General features: G+C 38.1%; 1 protein-coding gene across 3 annotated transcripts in view; it reads right to left on the bottom strand.

Moving 5' to 3' along the window:
- LOC136876967 (uro-adherence factor A) overlaps positions 1 to 19,887 on the bottom strand; it is a 203,144-nt gene that overhangs the window by 126,858 nt on the left and 56,399 nt on the right. For all 3 annotated transcript variants that reach the window (XM_067150737.2, XM_067150739.2, XM_067150738.2), the window contains exons 5-6: positions 18,009 to 18,244; positions 5,749 to 5,887 (exon numbers count right to left, since the gene is read on the bottom strand). In XM_067150737.2, the coding sequence (XP_067006838.2) occupies positions 5,749 to 5,887; positions 18,009 to 18,244 (375 nt within the window). The remainder of the gene's footprint in view (positions 1 to 5,748; positions 5,888 to 18,008; positions 18,245 to 19,887) is intronic.

Here is a 19,887-nt window from a genome sequence, read left to right as displayed (position 1 = left end):
CCTGCCTTGTTGGGGTCAGAAGGCCAGCACCTCAACCGTCTGACCCACTCAGTTCGACGCAAGTGGAAGACCGTTGGTAAAAGAATATTTGAGCCCAAACCAAGATAACCAACTATTATGTCTTATATGGAGCTGGGTCTTAACTCATTTCCCTTCAATGACATGTTCAACTGTTTCATGTATTCAAGTTAAGAATACATTTCTGTAACTACTTGATTTATTTTGATGAGAGTTTCTGGATTATTATTATGTTCGCAGGTAGAACCGATTACAATAAGAGGCTTTTTTTTTTTTTTCTTTCAGTTTACCAGGTTGAGTGGCTTACATGATAGACTAGATAGTAGGTTTGAGCCCAGTTCATTCCAGTGTCAAATATCCCAGTCTTTGGCCTGTTAAAGAACTCCAGCGAGAAAAATTTCCAATACATTGAAATCTCAAAAAATGGTAGAAAAGTAGTTATTAGAGCATAAAAACATTATCTTTTCCTCCTGTGTAAATGTTGCATTTTCAGTTGATTATAAATAGTAAATGCTAGTATGAAAGATGTCCTTTTTTACAAGATAGTCCACTTGATGGCTATAGCTGTTAAGCATCAAGTCTTTCTGGTCTGACACCATAGTTAGCTGGTTTGAGTGTCATTGTTGGAAAAAAGTTTCACTATAAGAATATTAAAAACCAATCAACCAGTCAATACTGATCTGCATTTAGGGCAGTTGCCCAGGTGGCAGATTCCCTATCTGTTGTTTTCCTAGCCTTTAAGTAATTTCAAAGAAATTGGAAATTTAACATCTCCCTTGGTAAGTTATTCCAATCCCTAACTCCCCTTCCTATAAATGAATATTTATCCCAAATTGTCCTCTTGAATTCCAACTTTATCTTCATATTGTGATCTTTCCTACTTTTAAAGACACCGCTCAAACTTATTCGTCTACCAACGTCATTCCAAGATATCTCTCTGCTGACAGCTCGGAACATACCACTTACTATAGCATGCTAATTAGTTTATTAATAATATCACCTATTCGATACATTAAAATTTTAAACAATTAGGAATTTATTATTCACTTTGGGAGTGGCGACCCCATCGTACCAACAGCCTATATCTGCTTCATTCATTACATCCCTGACCCTATCAATGACTGGAAAACAGGTTGTAGGTTTTCAGGAATTTATTATTATTACCATATGAATGTGAGACATGTTTCGACTTTCATAGAAGGCATCATCAGTCACTGTACCTCCTCAAGGTTAAATCCGGTACCTGATTTATATTTGAATTATAATTACTAAGAATTAATATTAACATATTTACAGTAGGAGCAGTGTAACGAGAAAAACAATGTTCGGTATTGATACAAATAACAACATATCAGCCGTTGACTGTTGATTACTAGTTGTGTAAGGCATATAACAGCGTCCATCAGCAGAAGTCCGACTTGAAATTCTGACACTACACTATTTGAAACGTTAGGAAATGTAATTACAAAGATTTATATTAACATATTTATGGGAGCAGTCTAAGGAAAAAGATACAAGTAATCGGCACCAATGTGTAAAACCACAATATCAGCCGTTGGCTGCTGATCATTAGTTGTGACAAAGGTACAGTACTCGGTATTAATGTGTATTATAACTTATCAGCAGTTGGCTGTTGATTGCTAGTTGTGTAAGGCTGTCACATCACTTGTGTATAAAATGACCTTGTTCTTTTGGATGTTGTATGTTTTTTAAAATTTTTGGCAGTGTAATTTGCTCATTTTTATCAGTTATGTCAACTCCTAGAACATTAGGTATGAGTTGAACAACAATTCGAAACTACATCACAAGTAATCTCTAAAAAGACCAAAAGATTGGTTTGTAATATGCTGTAGTTGCCACATTCATCAGCAGCCATTTACAAATTGACTGTACAGTTGACATGGATGTCTTCTTGGCCTGGTTGGTAAGATTTTATCTCCAACTGAGAGGGCACTTGTTTATATTTATGAAATGTTTACTAGCGAGCTGACAGTGAGCAAAAGCACAAAAGAAAGCTTCCAGTTTTACGTGACTGTTGATATTGTGACCATAGCCACGGGAATAATAGCTTTACATGGAATCTGAACCACAGAGATGCGAGTTTTCATTTGAAAAATTGCACATTATATCGGTCAGAATTTGAACTGTGCCATCTTGATAAGACGCCAGTGACTGTGCCTCAGCCTCTCGGCTACCATGCCTGTACAGCGAGCAAATGCTTCTATCGCCACAGTCACTAGACTTGTTGACATTATAACCTAACTTATTTGTGAGGATAATTGAAGGGAAGAGTGTATAAACAGAATCTCTATGCTACTGAGGAACTCAAGATTAACATTAGAAATTACATTCGCAGTATCACCATGGAGTTGACAAATGTATACAAGCCCGTTAAATGTACATAGAAGTATTTGAATGCTGGAGGAGGGCATTTCCAGTATTTATTGCAAAGGCTAGCACATTTCATTATTTTATTATTTTCATAATTCATTATACAGAATGCATTTGGGAGAAAGGAGAACATTTTGTTTCCGACCAAGCGAGATGATGTGTCCAGCTCTTCATGCCTTATCTTGTTGTATTTTAAAAATGCCTTAATTTGATTAAGGACCGATTGATTTTATTGGACAATGGAACAACAACGCAAACAGAGCTTAAAATAGGATTTTCCATATCATAATCACCATCATTTCTCCTTTTCCATCTGGCAATGGGTGGGCGCAAAAAATGGTTCCTCTCCACTTTGTCTTGTCTCTCCATTATTCCTCATCCAACACTGTGTTCCAGTCCAGATCATTTGTCTTTCCAGTGCTTGTCTTGGCGGTCTTTCTTCCTTCATCCACCTGACATGTCCAAACCATCTCAATCTGTTCTGTTCCAGTTTTTAATTTAGTTTTTGCACATTTAGCTCTTTTCATGTGTCTTCATTTTTCACTCTGTCCCTCCTTGTCTTCTGTACCATACTCCTCAGGAATTTCATTTCAGCCGCCTGTACTCTATTCTCATCTCTCTTGAGTCATTGTCCAAGTTCCTGTTGCATGTCATTATAGGTAAGTAATATCCCTTGTTCATTACTTTTTTAGCCTTCATTGGTACATCTTTATTCCATACTAGCTGTAGGGCCTGGCTCTGCTCGAGTATGTTTATTGAATGTTTATTTTAAGGATTTGTATTACCTGTTTGAAGTCCATTTTTGTAGATTTCTTTATTACGAAGTTGATTGAAAATTTACAAACTCTTTTGTAGATTTATAAATATTATTATGAGTAAAATTTTAAGTTTTAATTTGAGATTATTTAGTTTTGCATTAAATTATTTCCTTGTAACACTCCAAATTGTCTGGGAAGTAATTGATCCTTTCAAACAAATAATACTCGTAAAAGTATAACTAGGAGGCAGATGTTGAAATGTCTTCTTTTCCCCCCCCCTTTGCATTAGGACGTTGCTCAGTAGTATAGAAATTCATTCTGCAATTCTTCGCAGGGGGGAGGGGTATAGCACTACATCCAGCAAATCATTATGTCCATATTTAGAGAGAGAGATTTTTTAAAGAAATAAATCATCTGTCCTCCAATGAGGGTGACTATTTGGATCCGGAATACAGTTTCAATTTCAATGGAGTTTAAAAATATCAAGAAATGAAAATGTAATCATTAATGCTGTTATCTTCTATTATTCCAAGAAAATTCTGAAACAATTATTTCTGGATAAACAAGAGCTGAGCCGTGAAAACCTTTGTTACAGAGTCAGCAAAATTCAGTTGGTCAAACATTTTAAAATAATTCTCTTACTTATTTTGTAGCGTTTTTCCATATATTTAAGGGTGTTTTATTGATCGTTTTCAGTGAATTTTTAGGTCAACAACATCCGCTCCCTAGTTATAACTATGTATTTATGCATCATGCTATTGATATGATGTACATGATCCAATTGTCACTGAGACTGTCACCAATAAGCCCAGGGATCATGAAAACTATGGAATCAACACTCCTCTCGGTCAACTTGGTCAAAATCTTTTTCAACCCTTCTGAACATGACGAGGCTGAACTTGGACTTAAACGCCATCCAGAGTGTCGAAATTCATTTCAGCGATCTCAAAAACTATGGATTTGACACTAATATCAGTCGTTTTTGAATAAATTTTTCACGATGTCATTCCCTCCCTTACGGGTGGTAGGGGTGTCTTACACCCACAGTATTTTTCCAGATAGTAAGTCATATGTATACCAAATTTGCCTGAGAGCTATGCTGGAACACACACACATATATCCATAAACTCAGGCATTTTGACATTTTCTTTTTCACCCCTTTCCATCCCTCACCCCATACCGATGGGGGCTGAACTTGGAACGACATCCAGTGTGCCACTATTCATCTCAGCAATCCAAAAACTACGGATTCTACGTTAATATGGGTCGTTCTCTATTATTTTTATATTTCACTCCCCTTTACACCTCCGGCCCTAGGGCTGCTAGTGATCTCTTAATTGGTCGTTTTTGATTATTCTTACATGTCACTCCCTCCTCATGCCTGTTCCAAGGGATGTTAAGCGTTTATTACCCTAAAGTATTTCTTTGCAGATAGTGAGTAGTAAGTGTACCAAGGTCGGTTCAATGGTATACTGAAAAAGAAAAAGAAAAACTACACACACACAGAGATAATCTTGGTCATTTTGGACATTCTTTTTCACCCCTTCTTACCCTCCATTCTGGCTGGGGATGAACTATTACTTAAACGGTGTCCAAAGTATCACAGTTCATCTCAATGACCCCGATTTCTATGGATTTGACACTAATATTGGCAGTTTTCGGTTATTTTTTACATTTCATCCCTCCCTTAGGGGTGATAGGGGTGTATTTCTCAACATATTTTCTTCAACTCACCGCACATTTAACCAAATTAACATCACAACTGTCGAAAGGACATTACACCACAAGCTCTACTCAACCTCGCACATTTTCCTTTCGACTTTTAATACAAGAAGCGACAACCACGTCTACCAGCTAATTATAAATATAGCTACGTTTTCTGACAAGTACTTGTCCACACTCCTAAGTGCTTCAAGAAGATTGTCATCTTATCTTTTCATATAAAATTAATAACTAAAACTTTGGATAAAATATAACTACCACTAAGAGTGACTTTTATCCTAAATATTAAGCTATTATAAGCTAACCATCTCCAGAATAAGGCACCATATTTACCAGATTTCATTTCAACGCAGCAATTTACATATTCTTTTTGAACTTTTAACTAACTACTTGTTACCACATTTAAAAAACAAGACATTTGTAAAGATCTACAATAAGGACAGATTATAAGACTCTCTCATAAGAGTACTTATAACCACTATATTCTACTTGCTAGTCATTTTATACACATTTGTAATGAAACTCTTATTTATATTTTATACATATAAGAACAATCAGGATCCTGATCTATTTTTCTTTCAGGTATGAGATTTTTAGGCTGATGATGCCCTCATTATGGGTAAAACATGTCCCTATATCTAATATGTTAAGAACTATTTCTTAAATTTAAATAAAAAAACTCTTATGTATTGAACAGGTGGAATTTATAATCTAGTATTATTTTACTTTAAGTACATTTCAATACAGGCCTTAACATGAGATTTGTAACATGTAACTCAGGTAAGTCCGCTAGAGCGCTCTGAACCTCAAGACATGCACGTCCCCCACATCCAATACAGTACAATTTAATAATACTCACCTGGGCTTTTTCAAATTGAGCTTGATCGACCAAATCTAAGCTTCTCTTCACTTTCTGAGACGAGTCAGATTCTTTATCTCGTATCTGATTTACTGCAGAATTCATCTTGGATAATTTTTCAGATAACTCATCTTTTTCTCTGTTAAGAAACACAGAAATTTTAGGCATAATAAAACTTACGACAGTAAACAAAAATATGATAGTAAATTATCCGAGAAATTGCCCCACTAAAGACACAATACATAATTCTGCTCATCTAGTGTAGGCTCCTACCAATGATGATTACAACAGATTCCTCCTCCTACTACTACGGTACAAGACATATGCTTAAATTTCAAACTTTGACCTCAGTGACATTTTCAGAACTTAGAAGCCAAAAATGTCAAGTTTAGGTAATAAGGTAACTTAATTTAACTCTTGAGGCATCTGGGTTAAAAGAATTTCAGTCAATTACATATACCATTAAAGACCTCACAGTAACATTGATTTACTGGACAGCTCCTAAACTGAGATGTATACAGAACTGAGAAACGAAGTTATTTCAAGTCCCTACATTGATATAACAGCAAGAACTACCGTCAAAAGTGCTGAAAAATAAATTTATATGAAAACTGTTGTACTGAAATATTTCTTTGGTCGACAAAGGTACCAAGCATTACGTCAATTTTTGTTTGCCACACCAATAAACCAACAGCCCAGTTTGATTCCATTCTTTCAAAACAGTTGTGGAGTAACATAATATACTAAGAAAACACAATGACTGAAATGAAATGGTGTATGGCTTTTAATGTCCGAGGACAAGTTCGGCTCACCAGATGCAGGTCTTTTGATTTGACGCCTGTAGGCAACCTGCGCATCGTGATGAGGACGATATGATGATGATGATACACCCAGCCCCCGTGCCAGCAGAATTAACCAATGGTGGTTAAAATTCCCAACCCTGGTGGGAATCAAACCTGGGACTCCTGCGACCAGAGGCTAGCACGCTAACCATTGAGCCAAGGAGCCGGACAATGCAATGACTAATTAGGAAAGTGCTGGTGATTGTGGAGGTGGTGGTAGTGATTTTTTATTTAAAAGAAAGTACAGCTAGGTAACCACCCACTCTGAACAAATTATGGGGAAACAAAATTGAAAATAAAGCTATTTATTCAATGGAGAAATTTGAGAATGAATTTAAAAATAAAATAAAATAAAAATCATGTTATTAAGCCAAAAAGGACCCGAGAAACAGAACATTTGGGAATTTATACACTCTTGATTAATCTACTGCTGTCATACACAAAGCAAATGACAAGATCAGGAGTATTCCAGTCATTGGCTAGCATGAGTTCCAGTGTCTCCTGCAGGCCACGTTCCATCTTAGGCCAGAGAGATCGGTACACTAAGTGAGGATTTGGGTCATGGTAAATTCCATGCCACAAGAACACGCTGGTGGATCTTCCCTCTTCAGGAGGTAGCAGTGCATAGACCTTTTATGAGCTATCCTCAGCTTACACAAAACTACGGCCTCTCTCTGTGAAGGCTGGAAACAGGACCATAATACGGCAGTTGTCTTCGTAATCGCTCTCAGCTTGTTGGATGGTCAGATAGCTAGCCACTCCAACTCCCAGGACGCCAAGATGGTTTGACGTACCTGAGAACAAACACAGTATCCCTAGCAGTTACTTGCATAGGTCTAAGTGTAAAAGTACTGCTTCTTTTGCAGCTTGATCCACAAGTTCATTTCCCACATCCCCAACGTGGCTTGGAAGCCATGCCAAAGTGATTCTGGTGCCACTATTGCACAACCAGGCTGGAAGGTCATGAACCTGCTGTACCAGTGGGTGTTGTGGTATGCAGGAATCAACAGGCTGCAGAAAACTTAAAAGAGCCTGTACACATGAGAAAGTGGCATCTTTTGTCACTGACGAGGGAACGGTACGAAGTCAGACAGCGAATTTCGATTTGATTTTTACATATTTGTGAAGGTCTTTTTAAGCTGAAACAGGTAGTGGAAGTCTAATTTTTCACTGGTCCTTTTTAAGGGGCCATTTGGGAGCTCAAAGTCGGCGGTGCGCGCAATGAATTGTACAGTACATGCCGGCACACGTCAGCGCTCACAGCCAGCGGCTGTCTTGCCTCGTCTTCCCTCTCCACTCCTTCGGTTCTCCTCTCTTCCCCACCACATACGGCTGCCTACAGTTGTAAACAGGGGATTGCGGGTGAAGACTGACGTTAGTTGGACCATTTTATTTACAAAGATGAATTCATTATGCAATAAATAAACAATAAAAATTGTTTACAAATCACTACTTAACATACAAATAATACATAATCAAATACCATCTGCATCATCATGACATTCAAAGTGTTAAGAAATGACTTTATTCTAACACAGTCTGGCATTGATCCATTGTTTATGGCATGATAGTGAAAATCTAACACAAAATGTGAATAACAAAACACAAGACAGCAATGAGCGCACCTTATAAACGAAAAATTGGTACAATCATTTCCAGCACACTTTGTATCAGTCAAATCATGAAAATTCGTTTGTGAGACAGTATGAAATTGTGGTATATTGTCAGTACTGGAATAACCATCCGCTTTCCAAGAATATTTCAGCACTGGTACAAAACAATCACCTTGTAATTGGTTATGCGCTAGTATTTGACTAGATATAATGAAAAGTCTGTTCTGGGGTTTTAATTTTGACTGGCCGTGTAAATTCCTTACCCGGCAAATATTTTCCATTTGACGGACTAAACATTTTAGTTGTTGGAAGAGTCCAAGATCACACGGCTGGCAAAGATACGTAGTTCCTTTCGGTATGTATTCAATTTGTACATGTTTGTTCGTCAGAGATTCAAGTTGTGCATTTTTGCCCTGGCCACTGAATGAATCTAAGAGAAGAAGATTTCTTCCGTCTTCCTGTAATTGCGGATGGAAAAACGTTTTGAAACCAGTCATGTACATGCCCTTTCCCCATTTTCCCGGAAGATGAACAATCAATTACGACATATTTAAAGGCATCCATGTAGGCTTTGATACTTTCTTGTACTCTAGGTTCAAACTTTCCATTAATTTCTTGGAAAACGATCAAGAACAATGTCCCATTTCTCCGGCTTTAGAAATGTGATATTGCACTGTGTGGGAGTGCGTAAAACTATTGGCAAGAAATGCCAAATGCAAATAGGGAAGGCTCATTTCAAAGGCAGTCAGTCACTGAAGAGGCAGAGAGCCGCCATTTGATGGAGTAAATCAAGACGATGATGCCGCGGTACTGGAAGACGACTCCCGTACTGAAATTTCTGTTGATGAATTACAGGAACTAAGTGAACTAGATGAGGAAGTAAATGTAATAAACTAACATGTACTGGAAGAGATGGGACAACACACTTAAAGGTTCACGCACAGCCTAAAAATGATAGGAATCTTGTTCGCAATTAAATACAAACCCTCTTACCTCACGTGTGGAGACAAGCCTTTACAGCATGCACTCCACCAGATGTGTGGATATTTTCTTTTTTTTCCACTGCCGATATGGCAAGTGACATAACCAAATTTACAAACATATGGATAGAGAAAAATCAAAGTAATTACTTGAGGGAAAGAGACACTGAACACGACTGCGGAAATTCAAGCAGTCTTTGGTCTTTTGTATATCAGGAATTCTGAAAGCTTCCCACCTGAATTTGAAAGTTCCTTCAGCATAAGATGGCAGTGGTGTGGAATTGTTTTGAAATTGTATGACTCTCAAGCATTTCGAGTTCTCACTGTGAGCTCTTAGATTTAGTGATATAAATAGCAGAGAGGAACAAAAATCGCTCGATAAACTTATACCAATCTGAGAAATGTTCAAGAAATTTGTGGACAACTGCCAGAATAATAATTATGTAATTAGTTACGTAACGCATTGTTACAGTAGGATATTTGAAAAAGATACAGAAAAATTGGATTAAGACAGTCATAGTACGCCTATGAGTATTTATTTATGTTGCTGAAATATTCCAGCTATAAAGAAATAACAATTGTGACACATATATATCATAAGTGAAGTTCTATTTGTCTTTATCATGATCACAGGAAAACTCCGTCAGCAACCTCTGACGTTAACATTCTATGCGCCCTCTCATGGGTTAAAACTAATTGATAGCTTGGATGTTGCTGCATTTTACAAATTCTGGCTACATATGTAAGTAGTATCTGCTGCTGCCCCCTTCGTAAAGATGGAACTCCCGATTCAGTGGGTAGGCTGGGAATTGGGCTACAACAGAAAGCTCTGATTGCCGGCCTAATTACATTATGGTGAACATTATCTAAAAGGTTCAGCACAGTCCTTCATACTAAACCATATTAAATGAAACTGAAGAGCCTTTCCAACATCCATGTGTTTTTACATCTATGAATATCTTAAAAACGACGTAACTTCGTCTCAGTTGTACTTCGAATATACAGCAGCAAATTTAAGAAGCCAGCATATGTTGAATTCCTTGACCCACAACTGAAAAATTTCCATCCCTATCAACTTTTTAATGCTATACGGCACACTGGTCTTTAATCGTAAATAAACGACGTAACTTCGGCTCAGTGGTTCTTCAAATGGATACCTGCATCTTAAAGGAGCCAGCATATTCTAATCTCCTTATCCAGCAACTCAAGGATTCCTATCTATAACATCTTTTTAATGTGCACTGGACTTTTTATGAATCTCTTTCATAGAGTTATTTTTTAACATAGTGCTGCACAATATCTCACATGGTATGTACTTTTACGAGACCTTACGTGTCTTTACATTGTTTAATTTCTTCGGTATTTGTGTTTTAATTTTGCTGTAGGCTGATGATGACCTAGTACTAGGTCGAAACTAGTCCTTAATGATTTATGTAATTTAAACTCTTTACACTTTGTATTGAAAAGGCGGACCCAAATAATACATTAATTTACTCTATTGTTACTAAACCATATGCCGCACTACCATAGTCTGTTCGGGATGGAATCATTGCTGTGTAAAAACTCAGCAGCACCTCACGGTCAGCCCCACATGAGATGCCACTCTGACAAATTTAAGCATGTACAGTCTTTTCTTACAGGCTACCTTCAACCGACAGATGTGGTGCTGCCCTCAAAGTAGAGACCCAGGAACCTGCAGATGTCTACCACTGGAAGGAGACCCTTTCACAAGTGGAGCTCTAGTTCAGGATGCACAATCTGACACCAACAGAAGTGTACAACTGAGGTTTTTGCTGGTGAAAATCAAAAACAGTGTTGCAGGTCACATCTGTCGACTCAGTTAACAGCTTGCTGTAGCTGTCTCTCAGCAACCTTCATCCTTCCAGAGCTGAAATGTACAGCTAAATCGTCTACATACAGTGATGAAATTACTGCGGGCCCAGCAGAGGTTAACTATGCCGCTGATGGTGATCGTGAACAGTGTGCCACTCAGTACAAATCCCTGTGGTACTCCATTTTCTTGAACATACTACTGAGAATATGCATTCCTTATTTGGACTTAAAAGAACCGGAAGGACAAGAAATTCTCTACAAATATCGGCAGGTTCTCCTGGAATCCCTACTGATGGAAGGTGGAGATAATGCCATATGACCAGGTAGTGTCGTAAGCCTTTTCCAGGTCAAAAAACACGGTGACCAAGTGTTCCCTCTGAAGGAAGAAGAGTACAAGAGAGGGTTTTATACAGTAGAGAAGAGAGAGTAAAGGGGAAATGAGAAAGGAAATCATTTCACGGGCTAGGTGCTTCCCTAAACCTCTTAATACCTCAGTGGTAAGGCTGGGATTTTGGCAGTGAAGCAATATTAAGCATGGTTATAAGACATTTTCTTTCATCCTACCAATCCCCGCAGTGACGAATTACATTCATGACCAACTAGAGAGGACCCCTATTAATTTCAATTATTGCAACCAGAGATCCAATTAATGTGCTGGAAATGTTTATTCATATATGATGTTTCTTAATATATACTTCCCGCAGTGGGTGCAGGTGATAGAATAATTCCCACGGTATTCACTGCACATCGTAAGAGGCAACTAAATGGGACCCCAGGCACTCTTAACTTGGGAGCAGGGTTGGCTACCACAGGGCCCTTAGCCAAGTCCTGGTACTGCTTCCACCAATTTGTGCCAGACTCTTCACTTTCATCTATCCTTTCTGAACTCACTTGGTCAACTCTTGTTTTTTTCTGACCCCAACAGTATTACGTTTACGAGGCCTAGAGAGTCTTTCATTTTCATGCTCTTCGTGCCCCTTGTCTTTCTTTAACCAATATCTTAATTTTTCGAAGTGCTGGACCCCTTCCATTTTTTTTTCTCTTTTTAGCGTTAATAGAAGCTACCATCTTTTCTGTTTGAGTCCAGCTGCAGTAAACAATGCCCTGCACATGTGCATTACTGTTTGAAGAATTAATTATGCCAAATACAATTCTGAAGCTAGCCCGCCTGGTAGCCATCATCGTTAAGGCGCCAAGTCTATAGGGTCTGACACTGTGGTTAGCCGGTATCCAGTTTGTCAAAAAAAATTCACCATCAGAATGTTTGCTGGCAGGGTAGGAGAAGGGTGGTATACAATTTCTAATCACTAGATTGCGTGCCAAAAGCCTGGATTCAATTACAAACCTTATATGGAGTGAGGGCATATGATGCTCTTGATTGCAATTCGTCCATCGGATGGGGACGTACAGCCTTGAGCAGACCCCTTGGTGCTATTCGACAGGAGTAGGCTAAATGCTGGCACTGGGTTTCACCCTCTCCCTTCCTACTATCATATATCACGTCATTTCATCTCCTTAACTCCTCTGATGAGGCTGACATCAGGAAGGATATCTAGTTGTACAAGTCGCTACAAAGATTTATCTCACTTCATACCTGACCCCGTCGAGAAACAGAACAAGGGTTGGTCATACACAGTTCTGAAGCTATCCTATTTCACTGATAAAATAATGTACTTAGGAAATATTTCTTCATAAGATGTACTTGTGTGGGGAAAACAGTGCTTTTACAGTAAAATCTGCTAGACTGATGACCATATGAAAAACATTGTTTCTGCCTCAGCGATTTGCTGGAGATTGTAGGGACAGCTTAATGTGAAGAGCGTCTCTAGAAATCTTGGAGACCGTTTGCAATTAAAACTAATTTTGGCTACAATATTTTAGTAGCTATAATCACAAATTCAGAATGTATTAATAGTGAAGATTTAACAGAAAATGTAATACTGAAACCTGCTCTCAAATTCAGATACTGTCCTGGTAAGTCTGCAGATTACAGAGGTAATTCTCTGTATTTAAGCTTATCTTAACAAACAACATCAGTAAATCTTGGAAAGACCCTTGTAGTATATTGCAAGATGAATAATGGGCAACAAATCTAATACCAGTAATGTCTGTTTCTGGTAACCTTGAACAGTTTTCAAGCAATCTTATAAATAATTACCTGTGTATAATTTTGAGACAATTGAATTGTGTATACAGTGTTCTCATCCATTATATGCCTGGTCTACAATATTTTGATAGCTATAACCAAGTGCAGAATTTGGAAGGTGTTTAAAGTTAATAGATTTAAAAAAAATAAAAAATCATAAGCTATGCATTAAGTATGTAATTTCTTCAAATGTATTAGCCATAGCTGAAAGTAGAATTTGATTGTTTTTTTACATCTTTATTTTATTGTTTGTGTATCTGCTTGAACCTTAAAAATGTGTTACTTAATACAGAACACTTTCTACAGTATATGTCACAGGTGTAGAATGTATTGGAAGTGGAAAGTGTTTATTGAAGACTTTATTTGTAAACCTTCCGTAGTACTTACTGTATGATCTGAAGTGTGGTGATATAATGTTTTATTTGTATTCCATGTAACGACCTAACCTGTACAGTGTAATATTTTGGTAACATATGGTATTTGTAAATAGTAGATTTCAGTTCTATATTTATTGGAAGTGTCCAGAAACTTGTCACATGAATTTTTGAACAGGGTGTGTTGCCTTTTGTTGGTTATGTATTCCAGGAAGTATTTTCTGACTGTTCTGGAAATGGAAGATTCGCGATCGTGCGTATTCGAGAAATTTAAAGTTCGCGACTGAAGTAGGAGTTGTGATTGGTGAATCTGGGTGGCAATAGGCGGGCTCATGCGTTCTGATTGGCTACTCCAAGGCCAGGGTTTACCTTTTAAGAGAGCGAGGCAGCATTTCGTGGTCTTGGTCTGTCTGTGGTCTGTGAGCCATCTGTCTGGTTGTCCGAAGTTTTGAGGTCGTCTCGGCACCAGGATGGGCCACTTTGGGGTAAGCAGTCTTGATTTCTGTTCCAGCTTAAATTTCCTGTAATGTTCGTTTGCTTTTCATATAGGAGTCTGCCCTAACATCACCTAGATTTGCCACTTAATTATTTATGATGCCTTAGCTTTTCAGCTGGGCTTGCCTGTTTGTTTTCGAGGCATTCCCCGTTCCTTGTTTTACTAAATATGTAAATTGTAGTTTAATATATTTACCTTGGGGTTTTGCCTCTGGTAGTTCCATGTCAATTGATGTACGCCAGAGTTTTTGAAAAGTACGTTTAACTTCACTGTAAATTGTAATAGCGTATTACATTTCTTCTTACCTACTAAATTGCATTGTACAACTGGATTTGTAACTAGATGTATAGTTTGTTTGAATCGTTGAACTTATAGGAAGCTATTGTCAAAGAACGTGTATTAATAATTGGTGTGTCTCAGCAGAACATGCAGGTTGTATTTTACTATCGTTATGTGTTGGTACCTTCCGCATGGCGAATTTGTTCGGAATTTATTTGTAAAGGCCATTTGTAAATAATATTTTGAAAATTAAGGATCACGGTTGATTATTTCTGAAACTGCAACCTAAGCCATATCCATGCCCTTGGTAGGTTCCCAGCTCCTTCCCACCTTCCTGGTTTATTGTCATGTAGTTGGCCCTACTGATATTTACTAATGTTGTTATCGGCGGAGATCCGCATAGTTTCAGCTGATGTTTCACTGAGTGTGTAGTGGTTTTTGGTACTGTGTAATTGCACTTACTTTCCTCCCTTTACTGTGTTTAGTGTTTTGTTTAGTGTAACCGCTGTAGTACCGGTTACAGTATACATGCATGGATATTTCAGCAATTAATGAGGAAATACATCTCATACCTATTTCTGATACATTGATGAAATAAGTTATCTCACATGATATTAATTTCATTTTATCCATACTGATGGATCTTAAATTCACAAAATGTAAGGATGGGATGTTTCCACCCAATCAATACACTACACGTATAAAAAATATACATTTATATTTCAAGTCACAGTACAAGTTTTGGCCTTTATATAGGCCATCTTCAGCTGAATATAATTATAATCCTAAATTCTAAAATAGCACACTTCACTTGTTGATTAATATCACTAACATTGTCTTAAAATATATTTTCTCATAGTAAAGTGTTATTTTTAAACAGACTTGCTGTGCACCAGTTATTTATGTGTAAAATATAATTATGTTATCTTGAATAATACATAGGATAATACAGTATTTGATAACCCACTTGCTGGGTTTTATTGTCATACTATAAAGTTTAATGACAAAGGAACATCCTTGGTCATTACGATGGTTGGTTGTTTGAAAATTTTAAAACTTACTCCCTCAAATCCTTGTGGGCTTGTTTCCAGCGGCTTTGCGAGAGGTGCACCGAGTGCTGTCTGTAGTTTGTGACGAGCTGATTGTTTGGAGTCCAGGAGGGGAGGAAGGTGGGCAGAAGAGACTGGAAAGTGTGTTTGTGGTGTTGAATAACAATCTTATTGGAATAAAAGTTAGTAATTTAAAGGGATAGCAGCATTGTATAAGATATTTGATTTTTCAGTTATTTCACATTCAAGTTGCAATTAGGATTGGTATATATTGGTATATATATCTTGTTCAGTATTAGAGGAGTTATGTTTAAAGTTAGCCATGTGCTACCCCATTCTGGATTTTGTAAGGTGCAAGTTGCTTTACGTCGCACTGACACAGACAGGTCTTATGGCGATGATGGGACAGGAAGGAACTAGGAATGGGAAGGAAGCAGCTGTGGCCTTAATTAAGGTACAGCCCCAGCATTTGCCTGGTGTGAATATGGGAAACCACGGAAAACCATCTTCAGGGCTGCCGACAGTGAAGTTCGAACCCACTATCTCTCGAATACTGGATATTGGCCGCAATTAAGTGACTGCAGCTATTGAGCTCGGTCCCCCATTGTGGAAAAGTGATTATATTTTGTAGCATTCGTATGTTCAATATAACGAGTATTGAAACTTCTGCCTGTTTGGTCAATCCAGCTAATTCTCAATGAGATTTCACAGCAAGATTTCCCCTGGTTTAGTCCTCAGCCCACAGCCAACCTCCAGCAATTCTGGAGTACCAATGTTTTCTGTTAGGGTTGCCTCCCTTAGTTGGTGGGTCCCCATTTTAAAGTGTCGGGAACTCACTTTTCTGCTCTTGCATCACTTAGCAGTCTGTGTAGGCATTGTCAAGGAACTATGCATGAATATACATGCATGCATCCGACGGTGCGTTTTCCAAGGTGCGATTGTAGCCGCATGGCGACAGCAGCCTCTATCTCCACGCATGCACGGTTTGAGTTTGGTCTGAGACTCGCGGCGATTGCGGCTTAAGCCGCCACACTGGTGCAGTGAGCAGTGCTGGTGGCTGCAATCGCTGTGACAGTTGATATATGTTGTGTAGTACTTAATTATTGACTTTGGGTGTGATGTCGAATCAACAAAAAGTCGAGAGAATGTTCAGTCACTGGCATGATATAGCTCTTTGCCACTTAGTTTCCGAGCATAAATGTGTGTATGATTTAAAGCAAGTGACTATTCCTCAACATCTCCTCCGCACGCATTCTCCTCTGTCAATCAATGGCCACTAAAAGCCGAGCCGTGCACAGATGTAAACAGTCATGATATCTTGTCAAGCTTACTGGGTCATAATTTATAGGGATGAATATACAGTGTAATATGTACTTTTAAATAAAATGTAAATCCCACATTGCATTATCATTTCTATGCATTTTTATTGATTCCTTCATTCCCTAGATTGAATAGTAGTACGCTAGACAGTTTTGCAACTGCATAAATTAAATTATATCTACTTCTACGAAATTACAGCGATGTAATAGCATGTCTAAGTATGTAAATAATTGACATATGAGTGCAATTAATGTTGTGTCAGTCAATTAAGTTGCGGGTTTGTTAAACTTGTAGTTTACCGGGGAGTTGGCCGTGCTGTTAGGGGCGCGCAGCTGTGAGCTTGCATTCGGGAGATAGTGGGTTCGAATCCCATTGTCGGCAGCCCTGAAGATGGTTTTCCGTGGTTTCCCATTTTCACACCAGGCAAATGCTGGGGCTGTACCTTAATTGAGGCCATGGCTGCTTCCTTCTAACTCCTAGGCCTTTCCTATGCCATCGTCGCCATAAGACCTATCTGTGTCGATGCGACGTAAAGCCACTAGCAAAAAAACACTTGAAGTTTCATGCCTATTATGACCATAGATTTACTGATCATTATGTCTTACTGTAAAAACATTTATTCAGTTGAGCTAAACACTGTTAAAATAAGATTAAAATGTCTGTACCTGAGAGTGAGTGCAAGTTTCTCAGCTGGGCCGAGGGGCTTCTTGTACCGATTGCATGGGGTTTTCAAAATTTCACTTTTTATAAGTTCGAGAATATAACTAAACTGACTAACACTCAGTCTGAAATACTCCCTGAACTTTGTCTCATCACTTAAGAGATGCCTGTTAATTAAAATATTATAGCATCCTTCCTCATAGTGCGATGCAAATATACTGTTGACTTTCCATCTTTCCATGCCGAGATACCACATTAACAATATTTTGTTGTCTTCTTCTTCTTCCATTAAAATGTCAAGGAAAGCCCTGCCACTAACGAAATCGCTTTCTGACGAACTGGACTGTTCGACTGGTAGCTGGAGCCGTGTCTACGAAAACACCCCACTTGCCTGTCGCTTGCGCCTGCTGTCGCCAATGTATAAGGGGACCTCAGTCGTTGCGGCTCTGGCCGCAGTGGCGGCTACAGTCGCACCTTGGAAAATGCACCTTTAGTAGGAATAAATGGTACACTTCCACCAGCAAGCAATGCACCCACAGCACCACATACTACTCCATTGACTCCCATCTCCTCTTCAACACAATAACTATATGATAAAAGTATACAACAAACAAATACACACTAAACATACTTAAAATACAACTAAACACAATCTGATATTTAAATACCTTTGAAGAGTTTCGATTTGTTGCCGATACGAATCAACATGCCCAAGAGACGAGTCTGAGGATGGATGGCCATCAGCCAATTTCTTTTTGCACGTTTCAGCTTCTTCCAGTGCTTTTCGTAGATCTATTCTCGTTTGGGTCAATTGTGCCTCTAGTTCACTTATCCGTGATTCAAAAACAATACTTGGACCTTCCAAGCGCTTCTTTTTAGTTGGCTGCAGTTTTCTTTTGTCTGTCTGAAAAATAAACTCAAATAATATGTCATCACGATTGTTTGTAAAAAGCGGAAGAGACTCATCAAATATTGAAGTCGTAATATACATAAGCGGTAATATTCTTTGAGAAGAAAATGGATTGTTTTTAATAATATAACAAAAGTAGTTTATAAATATGCTTATTATAGTTATTTTTACTCACATTAATTTAATACCAGGGTCATTATTACGGTTTACTTCTTACTTTAAGGATTTTGAAGTTTTTTTATAATGTTCATAATAAAATAATCCTATTACATGAAATTTGCATGTTAAGAGCACCAAGATTATGAAACGCCCAAATGCAATTTTTGTTCAAAAAAAAAAATAAAAATAAAAAAAAAAAAAAAATAAAAAAAAAAAAAAAAAAAAAAAAACCAAAGTAAATGTTCAATTTTGGGATGTTTGAAAGATACTCAATCTCTTGATCGCAAAATAAACAAACTGAAAAAAAGTGCCAAGAAGTAAAGATGTAATAAGCGGCTAAGTATTGATAGATTTTGACTGAATTTCTTCAATAATGCTAAGTCCGCTAAGTCCCATACAAAAAAATTATACATCCATACATCCATTATCATTATAGACTGTTATGCCTTTCTGCGTTCAATCTGCAAGCCTCTGTGAATTTACTAAACGTCACCACAATCTTCGATTCGCAACTAGTGTTGTGGCCTCATTTAGTTCTATACCTCTTATCTTCAAATCATTAGAAACCGAGTCTAACCATCGTCGTCTTGGTCTCCCTCTACTTCTCTTACCCTCCATAGCAGAGTCAATTATTCTCCTAGGTAACCTATCCCCCTCCATTCGCCTCACATTACCCCACCACCGAAGCCGGTTTATGCGTACAGCTTCATCCATTGAGTTCTTTCCTAAATTAGCCTTATCTCCTCATTCCGAGTACCCTCCTGCCATTGTTCCCACCTGTTTGTACCAGCAATCATTCTCGCTACTTTCATGTCTGTTACTTCTAACTTATGAATAAGATATCCTGAGTCCATCCAGCTTTCGCTCCCATAAAGCACAGTTGGTCTGAAAACAGACCGATGTAAAGATAGTTTCGTCTGGGAGCTGACTTCCTTCTTGCAGAATACTGCTGATTGCAACTGTGAGCTCACTGCATTTGCTTTACTACACCTTGATTCAATCTCACTTACTATATTACCATCTTGGGAGAACACACAACCTAAATACTTGAAATTATCAACCTGTTCTAGCTTTGTATCACCAATCTGACATTCAATTCTGTTGAATTTCTTACCTACTGACATCAATTTAGTCTTCGAGAGGCTAATTTTCATACCATACTCATTGCACCTATTTTCAAGTTCCAAGATATTAGACTGCAGGCTTTCGGCACAATCTGCCATTAAGACCAAGTCGTCAGCATAGGCCAAACTGCTTACTACATTTCCACCTAACTGAATCCCTCCCTGCCATTTTATACCTTTCAGCAGATGATCCATGTAAACTACGAACAGCATAGGTGAAAGATTACAGCCTTGTCTAACTCCTGTAAGAACCCTGAACCAAGAACCCATCAATTCTCACTGAAGCCCAATTGTCAACATTAATGCCTTTGATTGATTTTAATAATCTACCATTAATTCCATAGTCCCCCAGTA

The sequence above is a fragment of the Anabrus simplex genome, chromosome 7 (assembly GCF_040414725.1).
Source record: "Anabrus simplex isolate iqAnaSimp1 chromosome 7, ASM4041472v1, whole genome shotgun sequence".
Taxonomy (NCBI): domain Eukaryota; kingdom Metazoa; phylum Arthropoda; class Insecta; order Orthoptera; family Tettigoniidae; genus Anabrus; species Anabrus simplex.
This window is presented reverse-complemented; position numbering and strand designations above follow the sequence as displayed.